The 18,154-nt window shown below is 35.7% G+C and overlaps 1 protein-coding gene across 10 annotated transcripts; it reads right to left on the bottom strand.

Annotated features, from left to right (window-relative positions):
• Nucleotides 1-1,388: 1,388 nt before the first annotated feature.
• Nucleotides 1,389-17,122, bottom strand: LOC107873396. Of its 10 annotated transcripts, XR_007056415.1 has the most exons (6): nucleotides 16,639-17,122; nucleotides 12,890-13,124; nucleotides 12,207-12,289; nucleotides 10,339-10,559; nucleotides 2,857-3,642; nucleotides 1,389-2,087 (listed from the first exon to the last, which is right to left on the bottom strand). XR_007056415.1 is itself a non-coding variant. In XM_047413507.1 (5 exons), exons 2-4 carry the CDS (start codon nucleotides 13,056-13,058, stop codon nucleotides 3,427-3,429), a joined length of 606 nt encoding a protein of 201 aa, XP_047269463.1. In that variant the 5' UTR covers nucleotides 13,059-13,124; nucleotides 16,639-17,122; the 3' UTR covers nucleotides 1,389-2,087; nucleotides 2,857-3,426. The 10 variants fall into 10 exon arrangements, 4 of the variants coding, with proteins under 4 accessions (XP_047269463.1, XP_047269464.1, XP_047269466.1 ...); XR_007056414.1 differs by lacking the exon at nucleotides 12,890-13,124; XM_047413507.1 differs by lacking the exon at nucleotides 12,207-12,289.
• Nucleotides 17,123-18,154: the final 1,032 nt, after the last annotated feature.

Here is an 18,154-nt window from a genome sequence, read left to right as displayed (position 1 = left end):
CCATTGTTGAAGAAAAGAAAGAAAGAAAGAAGAAAGAGAATGAAAAAATAAATAAAAATATAAAACTTTAAATAATTATAAAATTAAGCGATTGTTTGGCAAAAAAAAAAAGAGTTTTATAACGCTTTTAACACTATTCACGTGCTCAATGCGCATGACTAACACGCAATGTGCCAAGTGGCAGATATATGCCATTAAAATACGAAAAAAAAAGTGTTGGGATAATAGGACCCCCTTAAAGTTCAGTATGTTTAATTGGTAATACGATCAAACTTCAGGTATTTTTGTGAGTATTCTCCCTAAAATGTATTATAAATTATAATAATTAATAGTTTAAAATATCTAAAAAAAATTAATCTTTTATATACTTCAAAACAATATGTAAAAATTATTATAAATCACAATATTTAACAACTTAAAAAAATTTTAAAATATAAAATATTTGGTTGACTTTCAAAATTTTATCACTGCCACTTAAAATGGAATAAAAGAAAAGTATTATAAATCACAATAGAAAATCTTGAATTATTTTAAAAACGTTATTAACTATTAATGCCACAAAAGTTTGGACAAAAAGACAACATATATTATTTACAAATTACATTAATTTTTTTTTATAAATTACAATAGTTAACAACTTAAAATATCTAAAAACATCTTAAAAATATGATTGATTATCGAAATTCTATTTGTGTCGTATAAATTGAGAAAAAAATATATATATTAAATCCATACTAGATCCCGAATAAATATTAGAATGCATATGCAATCTATATTTTTAAACTTTTATTTAATTTAAAATACTCAAAATATCTTCATATTGAGCCGATGCAAACACGGGCCAGATGCCCCTTGTGCTTACATAAATGATTGATATTAATTTTTCTTAGATCAGTAAGAGATTTCCAATATCTTAATAATATCCTTTATAGAATAGAATGTCAGCACTTCCTTTCCTGTCTATTTTTCAAAGTCTTCCTCGACTATTGTCCATTTTGGTAGCTTCTATCAAAGGTCCCCGCCATCCTTTTCCTCTTTTATATTAAAACTAGATATCGACGAGTTTGTGTTATATATTATTCTTTTATCTCAATGTATGTGACATAAATAGAATTTAAATAATTAATTATTAAAATAATTTAAAATTTTAAATATTATAATTTATAATACTTGTTTTTCAATTCAAATTTTAAATGACAATTGTTGATGTGATGTTCAATGGTAAGGCTGTAATGCCTGGCAAGGCTATCAACACCACTAATAAATTTGATGCCCTAAATGAGGAGGATGCTAAGGCAGATGGTGAATTTACCTCACGTGAGGCAAATGCCTCTGACAAACAACCCCCCAGAGTAAAGAAAAAAGGGGCGGAAGGAGGGGGCAACCAATAGCAACAACCAATAAAAGAAAAACATATAAACAATTCCGAAGTACAACAACAGTCCACCAAAGAATGATTTAATCAGCCATTTTACCATTTACAACCACCAATAAAAGGAAGAGGTGATAGGAAGCCTAAATAAATAGCTGAAGCTGATCAAATAATGAGCAGCGTGGAGATGATCACAGAAGTGCAGGTTGAAGAACCATTTTAAATATGATGCCCATGGAGATTCCCATAATAATTTGATAACAATGGAAGATGAATGAAGTCCATAAATGGCTGGAAATCAGCCAAAAGCAGATCCGAAAATATCTGCAGGATGCCAGTTACAGACTAGCAATCAGGAGAAATTTCCTACATGTATAGCAGTAGGTAGGGTTTTTTACTAAAGATTCATATAAGCAAATTCAAAGGTCAGAGAACTTAGTTATTATGGAGATGTCCGCAGCAGTGCAAGTTGATGACACGCAAATAAGGCTGCAACAAATTGAATCTCTTAATAAGATTTTGCATAGCACAATAACCCATGCTCCTGAAATAGATAAAAAAACATCAGAGAGTGAGGAAGAATAAGTAAAGGATAATGAAGATCAAATATTCAGAGATGGTGACCTTTCTCCAAGAGTTATACAGGCAACCAAATCAGCAAGGAAAAGTGAAAAACAAGGGAATAGTGATTCACTTCTTTCTGTCAGGGTCCAACCTAAAAGGAAGGTGGTTACTAAGCAAGGGTCTAAATGTTGAAAGCCTTCATATGAAATATAAGATCGATAAAGTCACAAAAAGCTTTTCAAAGAGGTACAAATATTGCATAATTTTCATAAATTTGCTTTTGTAACTGTAGTAGAACCTTTTCAACATTGTAGAATAATCAATAAATATAACAAGATTGAAGATGTCTCAGGCAGTCCACGACTGTAATGGAAAGATATGGGTATTTAGCAATCACGGTTATGATATGACAGGTGAGAAACTCATATCAGCAGATTACTATTTAGTTTTAGGAGGTATACTTTGGCTCTATTTTTTGTGTGTTCATTGTCTATGCTGTGAAAAATATGAGGGAAAATATTATTGAATTGTTGTATCTAAATTATTAGATTGAGACCCTATTTATAGACACTACATTCCAATCTTATTCCTAATAGAACACTACATTACAATCCCTTCCTAAGTAGAATTCAATATGTTATTCCTATTCATATTCTAACACTCCCCTCAAGCTGGTGCATACAAGTCATATGTACCAAACTTATTATAAATGTAATTAATACAAGGACTGGTGAGGGACTTGGTGAAGATATCTGCAAGTTGATCACTCGACTTCACAAATTTTGTAACAATATCTCCCGAGAGTATCTTTTCTCCGACAAAGTGACAATCAATCTTTAAGTGTTTGGTCCTCTCATGGAACACTAGATTAGATGCAATATGAATAGCTGTTTGATTATCACATACAAGTTCCATCTTACCAGTTTCTCCAAATTTTAATTCTCTCAGCAATTATTTGATCCAAACCAGCTCGCAAGTTGCTGCAGTCGTGGCTCGATATTCTGCTTCGGCACTATATCGAGCAACCACACTCTGTTTCTTACTCTTTCAGGACACCAAATTACCTCCTACTAAAACACAATATCCAGATGTAGAACGTCTATCAGAGGGTGATCCTGCCCAATCAGCATCTGTATATCCAATGATATGTTCATGGTCTCGATCCTCGAAGAGTATTCTTTTACCTGAAGATGACTTTATATATCGCAAAATTCGAACAACTACATCCCAATAACTATCACAGGGGGAGTCATAAACTGACTTACAACACTCATAGGAAAAGAGATGTCAGGTCTAGTCACTGTGAGATAATTCAACTTTCCAACCAACTGTCTTTACCTTTCAGGATCACTGAGTAGCTCCCCCTGTCCTAGCAAAAGTTTAGCATTTGGATCCATAAGAGTGTCAATGGATCGACATCTCATCATTCCTGTTTCCTCAAGAATGTCTAAAGCATACTTGCGTTGAAAAATAACAATACCTGAGCTGGACTAAGCAACCTCAATACCTAGAAAGTATTTCAATCTGCCAAGGTTTTTAGTCTGGAAATGCTGAAAGAGATGTTGCTTCAAGTTGGTGATACCATCTTGATCATTGCCGGTGATAACAATATCATCAACATAAACCACCAAATAAATACACAGATTTGGTTCAGAATGGCGATAAAACACTGAATGATCAGCTCCACTACGAATCATGCCAAACTCCTGATAACACACGAGATAAATGTAGAAAAATCAAGAAGCACCAAATGAATTATTAACATTTGTAACATTCAACACATTTCTAAATGTTTCCAAATTCTTCTTAAATCAACACATACACATAATAAAAATAATAAATAATAAATAATAATTACATTTTACTATATCACCCCTAATTGATTATTATGGTCATTTAAGCATTGTGCACATAAGTTGAAATAGAAAAAATATTATAAATCACAATTATCAAAAATTTAAATTATTTAAATAAATATAATTGGCTATCGTCGACACAAAACTCTGGATAAGGAGAGTAGCATATATTATTCAAAAATTACATAAAAAGTATTATAAATTACAATAGTTAACAACTTAAACTATCTAAAAACAATTTAATATGTTATATATTTCAAAAAAAATTACATGAAAAATACTAGAAATCACAATAATTAACAACTTAAAAAATTTAAAAGATATAAAATATTTGATCGACTCTTAAAATTATATTAGTGTCAATAAAATTGGAATAAAAGAAAAGTATTATAAATTACAATAATTAAAAAATTAAATTATTTTTAAAATATAATTGACTATCAATGCCACGAAAATTTGGACAAGAAAAGTAACGTATATTAATTTGAAAATTACATAAAAATATTATAAATTACAATAGTTAACTTAAATTATCTAAATACATATTAAAATAACATATGTTAAACTCATGCTAGATTCCGGATGAATCCTAAAAAACATAGGCATACTTTTATTAAAAAATTTTAATTTAAATATATCAAAATTGGAAAGATAAATAAATATCTTAATGTTTGGCCGTGCTAACACGGGCCATGCTCCTCTAGTACTACTTATAAGTTTAATGAACTTAAATGACTAAACTACCCTTATTTTTTAAATCATTGACTGAAAGCATTGAAACTACCTTTTCTAATATATATAAAAGAGAAAATGTTCTATTTCATCCTTGAACTATATTGGCTGAGATACACTTCAATTTAACCGGGGTCCTATTACCCCTCTGAACTAATTAAAAGTGTAATTTTGACACCCTTAGTGCCTACGTGGCACAACACACTGAAGGGTCCACGTAGGCACACGTGTGTGCCACGTATGTGTCATGTAGGCACTAATAGTGCCAAAATTACACTTTTAATTAGTTTAGAGGTAATAAAATCCCCGTTAAGTTGAGGTGTGTCTCAGCTATTTCGGATATAGTTCAACGGTGAAATAGGGTATTTTCTCTAGATAGAATTAAAAGTTACTAAAAGGAATCAATTTCAGATTCACTTCATTCCAGGTTTTGCTCTTTTGAACTTCGGGAAAAACCTTTTTTTTTAATCAATATTATTTTTCCTTCTATAGACGATGAAAATGATTATAGGTATCTCTTTGTGATAAATAGAATCACAATCAGGGAAAGTGCCGTTTGTTTAAGAGTAACCAAAAGCAGTGTGAAAAAAGGAGCCACAAAGGTGTAAAAGGAAGTGGAAAGTTTGTTCAAGAAAATGAAAAGTGGCTTTCAGGAACTTCCTAAAATGAGGACAGATTTCTTTTTTTTTTTTTTGGTAAACAAGCGAGGTTTTATTTATAACACAAAATATATTTACAAGCCTTGTTGTGATCCGGTCACAATTATAGTAGTAGAAGCCCTATTTATATCCTGCATAGAACTAATATAGCACCCACTCGGGTGAACAGACAGTTTTCACCCTCCTAATTGATAATACTCCATTTATATTTGCATACAAAATATCACGAAGTGACTGTGGTGGAGTCCAAAACAACGTAGTAGTAGAGGTTGTACTAGATAATCTAGCTAATCCATCAGCTAACTGATTCTACTCTCTGAAGAAGTGGTGTAGCAGGAGACTATCCAGTACGCCCAGGAGGTACTTGCAATCAGATATCAAAGTAGAGTTAGAATCTGCATTAGGATCAAGTAACCGAACTAGTTGTTGAGAATCTATTCCAATTTTCAGAGGAAGGAGGTTGTTTTGGCGGGCTAGTTGGAGTCCTAGTAATAAGGCATGGGTTTCTCCTTCCAGAGCATCCGTAGCAGTGTAATTACCATGAAAGCCTAATACCCATTCTCCCCTATAATTTCTGAAGACGCCACCTACACCGAATTGGTATTGATTTATAGATGAACCCTCGGCAGCTCAGTCAGTATTGAGCACGTAGTTTACTTGCGCAGGAGGTTTCCACTTGGTGTACATAGTAATGTAGGTTTTATTGGGGCCTGTAGGGCCCGCTAAAAATCAAAATTCTTCAGCCAATTGAGAGACATCCTTTAGAAGGGGTGAGAATGGAATGCCTTTAAATATGAAATTGTTTCGAGCAAGCCAGATATGCTAGATACAAAAACTAATGTAGATCTTGGATGGCATACGTAACAACACCCCTTGGGAGGGGTTTAAATGGAGGTGAATGAAATCAAGTAGCTGACGGGATGGGTGAGTATCAGCAGAAACTAGAGTAGTCACCTAATTCGTGACTCCTAAGCTGGTCCATATCCGTGCGACCTTTGGACAGAGCACCAATAGGTGCGCATTTGTTTCTTCAGTCATTGAATTGCAAAGCTTACACATAGGAGACTCTACAACTTTGATGTGGAAAAGTAAGCTAGAGTTAGCCGTTCTTCAATGATTCAGGAGCCACAGAAAATACTTTACTTTAGGAGGGAGCAGAAGCTTCCAAATCCAAGTAAAAGAGGTAAGGTTCTCAGATGGAAGTGTGGTTGGAGGATTTGTACTGTAAGCACTTTCTAATGCTGTTGTGCATGATTTAATAGAAAAGTAGCCCGTGGTAGTTAGGTCCCAAGAGATACGATCATAAGAGCTCAAGAACCTGGGGAAGTATACTTGTTGAGTTTGGGACGTCGTTGATTCCGATGTTGGACCGACAATTTAGAGAAATCCCATGTGCCTTCCCTTCTAACATCCGAGATGTGGTAGGACATCTCCTGCCTTTGAAAAGGCCCATGAATTTGGTTACGAATAAGGAAGTTTGGCTTAACCCAAGCGTCATTGAAGAAATTGATGAACTGCCCACTGGCAGGTTGCCATCGAAGGTCGACCTGGCAGTGGTTCCAACCAATCTTTAGTGCTTTCCAAGTAGTTAAAGACGTTACAGAGGAGGGGGCACGACGAGTATGGTGCAAATACTTACCTTTTAAGAGGCTAGCCCAAAAAGTATTCGAGTGGAAAGCTCGCCAAGCCGTGCCCGCCAAAAGTGCTTTATTTTTTATCCGAAGATCTTGAATACCCAATCCCCCGATGTCCTTGGGTTTTGTAAGAGTCGACCATTTGAAGAGATGTATCTTTTTCCTGGCTGTGGTGGATCCCTAAAAGAAGTTACTCTCACAGCGCTCTAAGCATTTGGTAATGTATCTCGGGATTTGAAAAAGCTGCATGAGGTGATTCGGAATGTTGTTAAGGGTGGATTTGATTAAGGTAAATTTACCCGTAGGAGATAGGAAGGTAGTTTTCCAGTTAGTTAGCCGACGCCTAAAGTAGTCAATGAGAAATTGATAATCAGCTCTGACTAATTTGGTATTTGAGATTGGGAAACCCAAGTATTTCCCAAAAGATAAGCCTTCCAATATATTTAGGGAGTCAACAGCGAGTTTCCTTTTGGTAGCCGGCGAATTATTCGAGAAAAAGATTTTTGATTTTAAGTAGTTGATTTTTTGTCCCGAAACTGCTCCAAAGTGAGTCATTATGGTAGGGATTGTGCCCATAGTCTCATTATCTAACTCTCCACACAGAATAATGTCGTCAGTGAAAAGGAGATGAGAGAGTTGAATTCCCCCTGTGGAGAGAGTAATGTGCTTCCATAAAACCGAATTCTACAACTTGAAAATCTTTGTTAAAGTAGGAAATAAAATTGGAACCCTACTCAAGATAGATACATGTACCTTTTCTACAACTAGAGAACGGTATGCTAGGTTGTGTTTACAAGTTCCACTCGAACAACCGTTATTGCACCACATATACATCGGAACTCATACACAAATTATCCACTATGAAGGAGCGAACTTGCTATGTACAAAATGTGGAAGGTTGGGACACGTAGTGAGGAACTACCAGTTCGCTATACCTAACTTAGTCGGAAAGCAGGATGAGACTACCGGACCATCGTCTATCCTAAAAAATAACCATTCTACGAAGGAAAAAGACGGATGGAATTTGGTGCACTTCCCTAAACGGCAAAATAGAATACCCCCAGTAAGAAGTCAGCAACACCCACCTCCAGGTGAAGGTAATAGTCGTGGAAAAGGTAGGATTTCAAATTCAACGTTCAATCCAGGTACGTCTATTCATCGCCCTAATTCCATTACGCAGCCCGAGACCTCTGCGCCTAAGTTTTTTAACCAAAGGACTTTATTGTCTGTCTCTCAACGCCGCCAATGACGCTAGTAACGACGCCAACTTAGACTCAATTAATGGTAGTGATTTTTCTCCTAATTACAATCCTACCCAACTAAAAGCAGCCGCCAAAACAAAGCCATCTCTTGTGGACGGCCACGTCAGCCCTGCTGTTGGCAGTGACCTCCCTTCCTACGTGGACAAAATAGAAAACAACATGCAGTTATTGTCCACCTCTTTGCCGGCCAATGATTTTCATATAAATCTCCCAGATCATTACCCTTCTAATTCTTATCCATCAGGTAAAAATTTATCTGATATTTCTCCTACCAACATAAACATAACCCCTGATACCCCTATACCCCCAACATCGACACCCCTGCCAGATCAGTATAAATTAAATGACCCACCCAAATTGTCCTTACCTGGGAGTACACTTACACCTCAAACCAACATCTCCTCTTCCATCGTTAATTCAAACAGCAATGGAGAATACAGAAAACCCACGTCCAATATTTTCCTTGATGAACCCTATCCCACTCCGACCACCCCCGTCATGGTTGGAAGTGGGTCTGCCGGGTCATGCACTAACGTTTACAATGATAATCAACGGGCAGGAGAGCGTAATACAGATATAAAATCCTAAAGACCTTGCCCAAATAGTGACGGAGGGGATGACCCTCGGTTGTAGGCTTATGGACAGTTCCACTGGTTTGCTCACCCGCAACCAAATCCAAATCCGTTCAAAGCTTCGACTTCGAACGTAGACCCTCCGACTCTCAACAACTTGATGATGCCGGGCCTTTCTTTCTATCCCCAGCCATCTCCAGAGGACGAAATACTACCATGGATACAGAAGCATGTTACGCCAGTGGTGGTGGAGCCATTAACGCCAACAGTGGAGCAGCAGACACCAGCGCAAAACCCGCTGGAACCCATCTTTGTGCCAATCGATTTAGTCGACGACATACAAGAGGCGGGAACTATGACGTCTACTCATCTGAGGCAGGTACGATTATTCCTGCTCAAAGAGCACCATGCAAGAAAAATAAACGTAAATTGTCCCCAAAATATGTTCAAATGCTCGGTTCACCTGAGACCCACATTGAATCCGGGCGTGGGGAAATATGCTGTGATAATGAGTCCCTCTCTCAGAGAGAGGGACTCTAAACTTGCATGTCGTGCTAATGCTCAGCACCGTTTTTACAAGCCTATGAATTTCATAATTTGGAACTACATAGGCTCTATATCTAGGGATTTTAGGCTAGCTTCTAAGGAGCTCATAGCAAATCATAAACCTGCTCTAGTAGTGCTGCTTGAAACGCATAGGAAAAGCCATCAGTCTCTGCCACACGAGTTTACCTTTTCGAATGTCCTAGCTGTCCCGGCTGAGGGACGAGCTGGTGGCATGGCACTTCTCTGGCATGATGACTTAATATCTCAAATGTTTTTGTAACGCATCAAGAGATTCACTGCATGGTTCAGGTAATACCCTCTCCTTTTCAATGGTTGTTTTCTGCTATTTATGCTTGCAATAATACAACTAGTAGGGTGAACCTTTGGAACAACTTGAAGATGGTGTCGGATAGTCACTCTGGTCCTTGGTTACTAAGAGGTGATTTTAATGAAGTCACTACATCTACCGAGAAATTTGGAGGGCAGACTACTGAAATTAATAGGACTGGTAGGTTTATACAATGCCTTAACTATTGTAAAATGATTTGGTCATTCATTTATTCTCCTAGGAGTTCTAGAAATATATAATTGTTATCCTGAATTTTGACCACTAGGATAAAGTGATCAACTCATCAACCAAGAACCAGCTTCTCAATTTATTACAATGACCTGGACTAGAAAAAGATTCTTTAAGACGGCATTTTCCAACTTATGGATATTGGATGGATTTCATTTCCCTTTTCGCTGTCATAACTTATAAATTTAATGTCACTTGCTCCAAATAAATTCATCAAAAAGAATGTGTTGACATCATTATGATCTATAATGCTACATTTTTCTTATACAGCATTCTCTGAGCAACCGAACACCAGAAAACATTTTAAAAGAAATATATGATTCATGGAAATGACTCCCCTCATAACAAATACACCACGTTGATGCTTTTTAAACAACCGGAAAAAAAAAATAGCAACTGTCTTCTGCCGCCGCCCCCCACAAAAAAAAAAAAAAAGGTTTTATTTGATTCAAGCATTTGTGTTCACCAGGTCAATCCAGTAAACCGGTATAGAAGATCCACAAAGAAAACAAGGATGGTAGACACATGTTCAGTTATAAAATTTGGCATATCCTAATCAATTACCAAAGGGAGCTTCTGGAAGACCCTACTTTGATTCACCCGAAGAAATTGCAGGTTCATCCTTTTTTGAACCAGAGTCCAATTTTCCAGAAATAACCTCCATTGTCTTATAGAATTCCTCAGGGAGAGGACCAGGACGGGCAGGGGAATGTGTTTTGGTACTGGAGCATCATTTTCAATGACTTCACATTCATAGTCATTAGGAATACCCCAAGGTTTCCACTCTGCATAACAAAGTAATTATTAAATTTAATTTTAAATACCACTCTGCATAACAAAGTTAGTGATTCAAAGTCTTGAAAGAAAGTACGATAACACATCATCTTTAGGAGCTCGAATTGACAAATAACTCCCAACTCGAGGGGTTGATAAATCAGCCAAATTTCACTGTCAGAATTTTAAATTAAGTCACTCCCAATTACCTAGTTAGAATCTTAATATCAAACCCCTCCTAATACTTGAAGTCACTGAAACACCTAGCATAGGACAAAGTTGAACATGAATTGCATTTCCAACATTAAATCAAAGTGAGATTTTTTTTAAAGTTATCTTGGTGGAAGTATTGTTTCTGCCTTTGTCCCTCCATTGAAACTTCCTGTTTTGTCAACAGAAATTAAAAAATACAACAGCAATTTCCCCCAATCCAGAACAGTTCTCAGGCAGCAGACCCAGAAAAAACACAGAAAGTTGCAAAGAAGGGACACGGCAAAAAAAATACTCCACACAGAACTAGAAAAAAGGTTTAAAGCAGAAGAAACCTCTGCAAAAGGAGGAAGCCAAAAAGCATAACGTTCTTCCACAAATTGGGAAATGTTAATAGACGATACAATAGCATGACAGATTGCATATTGATGTGCCAGAGTAGATAAATATATCTTGAGGTTCTATAAAACCTTATCACAAAGAGACAGAAAGCTGGAGGCCACGTGGAATGACAACATACGAATTTGAATACAATTTTAGAGTGGAGAGAATGAATACAAAGGCATTTCATTGAGGTGTGAGTGGAATTGGCTAACAAAGATCACATAAGAGACAAAGCGCCGGGGCCTAACGGCTTCACTATTGCCTTGTCGGCCAATCTTGGTAAAAGAACATATGGACATCTAAGCATTTCTATCTGGAGAGTACATTCCAAAAAGTAACTTTTAAGGAGCAATGGAACAAGGAGAGTTCAGATCAATAAGTCCATTTGCAGATCTTATAACATGATGGGTCATGGCAACGATCTTTAATGAAAGGGAAAATGGTGATAGAGAAAATAATCATAGGTACTCAAAATGCACCCAGCCAAGAGAGACGAATAATGTATGCTTTACTTGTCGCAAATGAGGGTTTAGATTCAAAAATGAGAAAAGAGGAGGCTGAAGTTGTGTGCAATTTGAACTTGTACAAAGCTTATGACCCTGAAAATCAGTATTCCTAATAAATAATATGCAACAAATGGGATATATCTACCATTGAACTTCCAACCCCATAAATGGATCCCCAAAATGCTTCTTCCCTTTACAGAGACGATTGAGACAACATAATCCCTATCACCAAAACCAAATGCCCACACTGACACCCAAATCCATAATGTTGCTAGGGACTAGGGTTCATTCTATAGTGCAAATCATGACCAAAATCAGAGATGGGGCATTGAAGAAGGTGGAGGAGTGAAAGAAGGATTTCAAAGGAGAAGAGTTCACCGTCTTCCATTTTGTGAGAATTTCAGATTCTTTCATTATTTACCCTTAGAGTAAGGAAGTACTCATTTTCTTCTTTAACATGTCTTAAATTCTTTTGAATTTTTATTTTTGTCCTTAAAACTTATGAGGAAGTGAAAAAGAGGCAAGGTGTAGGAATTTGGGTATTCAAAAAAAACCTACTCAGTGTTTTGTGTCTCTGCTACTGCTGCCCAAAGATGCCACCTTTCCAGTTGCCGCTACTCCCAGTCACAGCTTCATTTTCCCTTTTTAAAAAAAAAAATTCTGAGACTCAATTTTGTTTTTCAAAAGAAGGTTGATTTGACAGGCTTAAAACCAAAAAACAGAACCGATTGAACTGATCCAAATGTTATTAAAACGAACCAAACCAACTGACACCCACCCCCAGCACCTAACCAATAACGTCTGATGTAGTGGCACCATGAAAAGAAACCAGTAATTATCTGGGTGAACCATAACTTGGTAAAACCGAAAGTAGGAAATAGCAAAAAGACAGGATTATGGCAAGACATGGTTGGAATAGTCAACATGGACAGAGCTATTCCCTAATACAGTCTTGTTTTAAATAATGTGGCCACAATTGCAGAATGCAGAAATGGAATGGATAGACTATAGAGCATAAACTCAGAAAAAACTTATAAGACAAAGAGGTGGATGGGTAATAAAAAATTTGAGTAAACAGGTGGCTAAGATAATTGACTTCAGACTCAGATAACATATATTTGGGTGGGGCGAGGTGGAGGGTGGGGATGGGGAGCAAGGCAAGAGGGAAGATTCACATTGAGTTCCTGCTAAAAGTGACTAAATAATGCATTGTAAAGAAGGAATCTGGAACACAAATGTACCCCTAAGGTGGCCTGCTTCGGTTGGATAACCATGAACATACTTGCTTAAACACCAGACAGTCCGCAGAAGAGAGGATTCACCCTGTGCTGTAGATGCATTTTCAAACTGGCAATAGATGTTATACGATTGAAAATGTCCAAAGAGAACCCAAAACATTTCCTTATGCATGCACCCAAGGGTGTGCCCAGTGATCAATGAAGTGGGTTGAGCACCATGAGGTTACAAGTTCAATTCCTGACAGAGACAAACATTAGGTGATTTCTTCCCATCTTTTCAAGCCTTGGAGGACAGAGTTACACTGTTAGGATATACTATAAACCATGTTGTTTTGATATAGTATTATTTATTGAATCATTATTTATTTATTTGTTTATTATTCAATTCAATAAATCGTTACATTAAATAGATCATTGTCATATATGTGTCCCCAACTTATATAGTAGATGATTTGGTGTATAGAGTTTTAGCTTATACACAGAAGATTAAATCATTGGTTCTTATAAGTTATAGTTAACAATCGTAGATGGGAATTTGGACAAACCATCAGAATGATTGTAGCACAAGATTAAATGTAATTTATCTTGATTACGAGAACGGCGTAGTTCTACCTTCTCGCGCTTGTGTATTTTGTATGTATTGAACCGGACCGAGTGGAGATAGTTGTTTTGGACTGGCCGATAAGAAACATATTTTCTAAAATGTTAAATGCACTTATATTCTTAATCCTGATATAACTATTATGATCTGTATATATAATTTATCGTTTTGATTTATTAAAAGGTGAGATTTTGAGATGGGTCAATATTCCACGTAGATTGGATGATAATAATATATATTGGCGAAATAATAAGTTAGTTAACGAAATCCATGTCTCGGTATAGAGATTGATGATACGCCTTTTGTGAGAAGCTTATAAATTTTCATGTGTAAACCCGACAGGTGAATTTATGAATCCAACATATGAAATAAGTTAAGCATTACTCTATAGGAAACTAATCATTATATTGATTAGTATCTGTAATTCAAATTGGTATTTTGAATTATTTTCATAATAGAGAGCCTCAGTAATTAATTCTGTGGTCCCTACGGTGCCCATATTATACTTAGAACTCGCAATCCTATTTTCTATGAGAAAAGGAGAAGTCACCACCTATCCTTGTTCAAGTAGAAATAGGCGTGTGTTTTTCTTTCCTCCTTGGACTAGGGAATTATCTCTATAAATAGGAATTTCCCCAGCCTAGAAATTAATAATATAGCAAGAGGAACAATAGAAAGAATAGAGTATTCTATTAAGTACTTGCCCACCCAAGTATTGAGAAAGTTCGGTTGTGAACTTAGAAACATTGTAGAAGACCGCAGATTCTATCTATCTATATCGTAAACTATCGGATCGGGTATTACAACGATGTGAAACAAAGACGGATTCGCTTCAAGATATCTGCTCACACTTCAAATGGTATTCCTGATTATTTTCAAGCATCCTTTGCATAAAATATGTGTTTATGTTGGTTGTCTATATTACATGCAAGAGCTCTTATCTATTTGCTTCCACTGCATGTGCCTGATATCCAATAGTTACCTGGTACCTGCTGTTGGTGGGAGGTATCATGTGGAAATGGTCGAGATGGGGGCAAGCTTGCCCAGACACCATAGTTATTTAAAAAAACATTTGCGTTTGCATTGAACTCAAATTTGACTACGGTGCAACTTAAAATTTTTGGAACACGACGAGGGAATGTGAGACACCCTGAGTACACAATTGAGAGGTACAAAGGATCACCATAGAAAATAAAAACCTCGTATAAAACAGTTACTATGTGCAACTGTTTCGCAGTATGGCAGGAGAAAAGTGAAGACTCTTGAAGGAAGAGCAACAACAGCTTTCTGTTTTAGATACAGAAGCTTACAGTTTTCGAAATTTTGGAGTACATGAGAAATGTATATGATACTGATTCTATGTTGGATTTGCTAGACTCTCAGCATATTTAAAAGAGAATGTATCCAACGTATTCTGCAAACTTTTGGGCACCTACATTGTACTATTATTATTAACAAAAAGTATGTATTTAAATAAAAAAGTAAGACTCTCAAGTCTCATCAATAGTGGACCATCACATCCTCACTCTGTATTCCTGTTATTCTTTTCAACATGTCACAAAGAAATACACAAAATTTAGACAGAAGTTGAAGAAAGATAAAGCAATAATCTGTTTAGAACACAAGTAGCTCCATCTCTGCAGGGAAGAACAAAGGATTTCTTGCTTCAAAAAATCTCTAACACTGTAGAAGACGAAGTGGCTATATTTCTGGTCTTCCAGATCCAGTTACAATGTGAGACTCACTTAAATTCCAACAATATTTTTTTTTTCAGAACAAACTGCTAATCAATCAGGTTGATTTCCAGTTTGTAGAGTGTAAGCATACTGGTTTTTGTTTCAATAAATTTCTAAAGGGAAAATATGACAAACAAGGAAGGGGAAAGAGAAAACATTGACCCAATAAAGGTCTGCCAGGAAGCGTGAGCAAAGTAGATGTTTATGTACTTCGGACTTTCCAAAAGAAGGAAGAAGTTGATGATATTGGATATAAGCCAGTGTGCATCGATGATAGCATCATAGCATAATCTCTTAGCACTTGCATATTTTAGTCATAATGTTGCCTTACAGTGAACCTTACCATAACAAAATCTTGCTTATTTCAGAACACGATTCTTAAGGAATTTGTCTTATTCAAGGTAATTGTCCAATTTTTTGAATTTCCCTAGAGCATATTGAACCTAATAGATCACAACATATTCTAACATTGATCTTTTTGTACAAAACTAATTCCACGGGATTGCTAATAAAAGGTGAGACAAACCCTCAACATTCCAAATACACAGAGAACAAATGTAAGGAGAAAGTTTTTTTATTGGAGAAGGGATTGCCTCTTTGTTCTCTCCCACTATCTGAGCCTAATGAGTTCTAGAACGTCCAAGTTAAGTTTCTTGAGTCAAGTGAACCGTTTCAAGAAAATGTATTCTTGACCAGAGTTCAAAAACAAATCAAAATTGTAAATTTGGGAATTCAACTTCATGAACTTTTGCTTAAAAAGAAAGGATCAACCTTCTCAGTAATGTAATTTTTTAATCAAGAGGCACAATGCTCTATTTAGCGCGGCGATTTACTCATTACTTCTACTAGTTGAAGGCGAGTTAACTCTGTCCACTAAGTCTACGACAGATGGGAAGAGTCACCTTCTAAATTTTGAGATTCAAATGAGTATTTCTTTGCCCGTAATTTTTTCTTATATTTTTTAAACATCTTGAATTGTCACTTATTGTTACTCACATACTTTTTACTAGTTTCCAACTATGTAAATTTCATTTCAAAAGCTTAAAGTTTCCATGCTCGAATTCATGGTCAAAATTTAACTGTTTGACTTTCAAATTCACTGTGGACATAAATTGGGACAGAGGGAGTATCTGCTTGGTGAAATAGTGATGTGAAATAGTGATCGGATGCAATGAAAGTTGAAGTTTCAAATTTGCCGGAAGGGAAAAAATTGGTTTCATATAATGGTTGTGATACTAGTGATATTATATGAGAGTGAATGCGGGCCTCTAAAACCTAATAAGATGAGTGTGATTGAAATGCTAATTAATTTGGACAAAGCTCGGGCGACATTATTTGGATTTAGTCGAGGTGCATGACCATTGGCCCGGTTATCAAAAGTCAAAAGGCAGAACTTAGGACTGTACTATACATACCGTTCATATGACCAATGAGCTTAAGTTCATCTTGAGCTTCCTCAATGAGCTCTTCAACCTGACCACAACCAATCCGTTTCTCGATCATTTCCAATTCCTGTTCCTCAACGCAGACATGGAGTCGGTGGCGGGTGAAGCTCTCCACTGCCTAGAGGTATCCTTCGTCCTCAAGTACCGCCTTGATCTCTTCTAGGGTTTTACTGTACAGATTTATTAGAACTTCCCTTGCATTTGGTACTACCTGTAAACCTACTATACCTGTTGTTTCTTTCACTTTCGCCATCATCATTAATGGCCTTGCTATCCTCCGTAGGAACATTTTTCTTCTCTGTCGTCCCCTCTCTCTGTTACTTAGTTCATGCTCGATTCGGACAGATGAACTGCTCCAAGCTCACAAGGATGGCGAAGGAAAATGATTCAAGTGTAGTTTGGTACCATTAAAGAGGGAGTCAATTTAGGTTAAAGAATGTCCCCAAGTCTCCGATTAAAGTGACCAGTGAAGCCCACCGTATCGTGGCGCTGATAAAAATATTATTGGATTATTGATATTGGATTATCGGTTAATGATTTTTTATTAATTTTATAAAAAATTTTGTTGAGTAAATTGTTCGATATCAATTTTAATTTATTGAGTTATTGGTTAAATTGATAATCCAATAAGGATACACTAAGTTATTGTTTTATCTCTATTTATATTATATATTTAAATCTCTCTGTTTATCTATCTATCTATATGGAGAGATATGTGTATATACATAGATTATATGCACTACTAATTATTCATAAAGTATTAACTTATTCAGGGCAATAAAGACACAATATAAAATTCGGCTATTATCATAATAAAAAGTTTGATGCATTTATAGCTTCCAACAATTAGGATTCAATTTTTTTCCTAACTAACATTCAATTCAAGTTTGGAGATTATTGTAAAAAAATGCATTGCGTAGGTTTTGGCGGTAATGAAGATTTCATTTTTTTATGTTAGTTGTTACTATTTCTATTTTATAAGTATTTTCTTATTGGTTAAATCGAAAAACGAATAGTTAAGGACCAAAAATTGATAAATCGAAACCGATAAGAAAAATCGAATCGAACCGACCGATGCACACCCCTAGTCAAGTCCTTCAAATATGTGCGGATAATTATTCACAATTGTATAAGCTGACCTGATAATAGTTCAGTTGTTCAATAATTTTATATAGTTATTGGGTTAAATCTTATAATTGTTGAGATAATTTTTATTGTTGTAGGGATTAAAATAAAAGGCTAATTTTTTTTTAATAACTTTTGCCTAATTTTTAAAACTTGAAGGACCTTTACTTAATTGAAAAATTTATTTCTCACTTTTAATTTTAAATCCTGAGGTATAATTAATTATAAGTGTAACATATGGTTGCTAATTGAAGAACTGAATCAAGTTGATTAAATAAATTTATTTTTATTTGATTTGGTTTAGTTTGATTTTATATTTTAAAAGTCGATAATATTTGATTTTATTCAAAAAGATCGAAGA

This window comes from Capsicum annuum, chromosome 6 (genome assembly GCF_002878395.1).
Source record: "Capsicum annuum cultivar UCD-10X-F1 chromosome 6, UCD10Xv1.1, whole genome shotgun sequence".
In the NCBI taxonomy this organism is placed as follows: Eukaryota; Viridiplantae; Streptophyta; class Magnoliopsida; order Solanales; family Solanaceae; genus Capsicum; species Capsicum annuum.
This window is presented reverse-complemented; position numbering and strand designations above follow the sequence as displayed.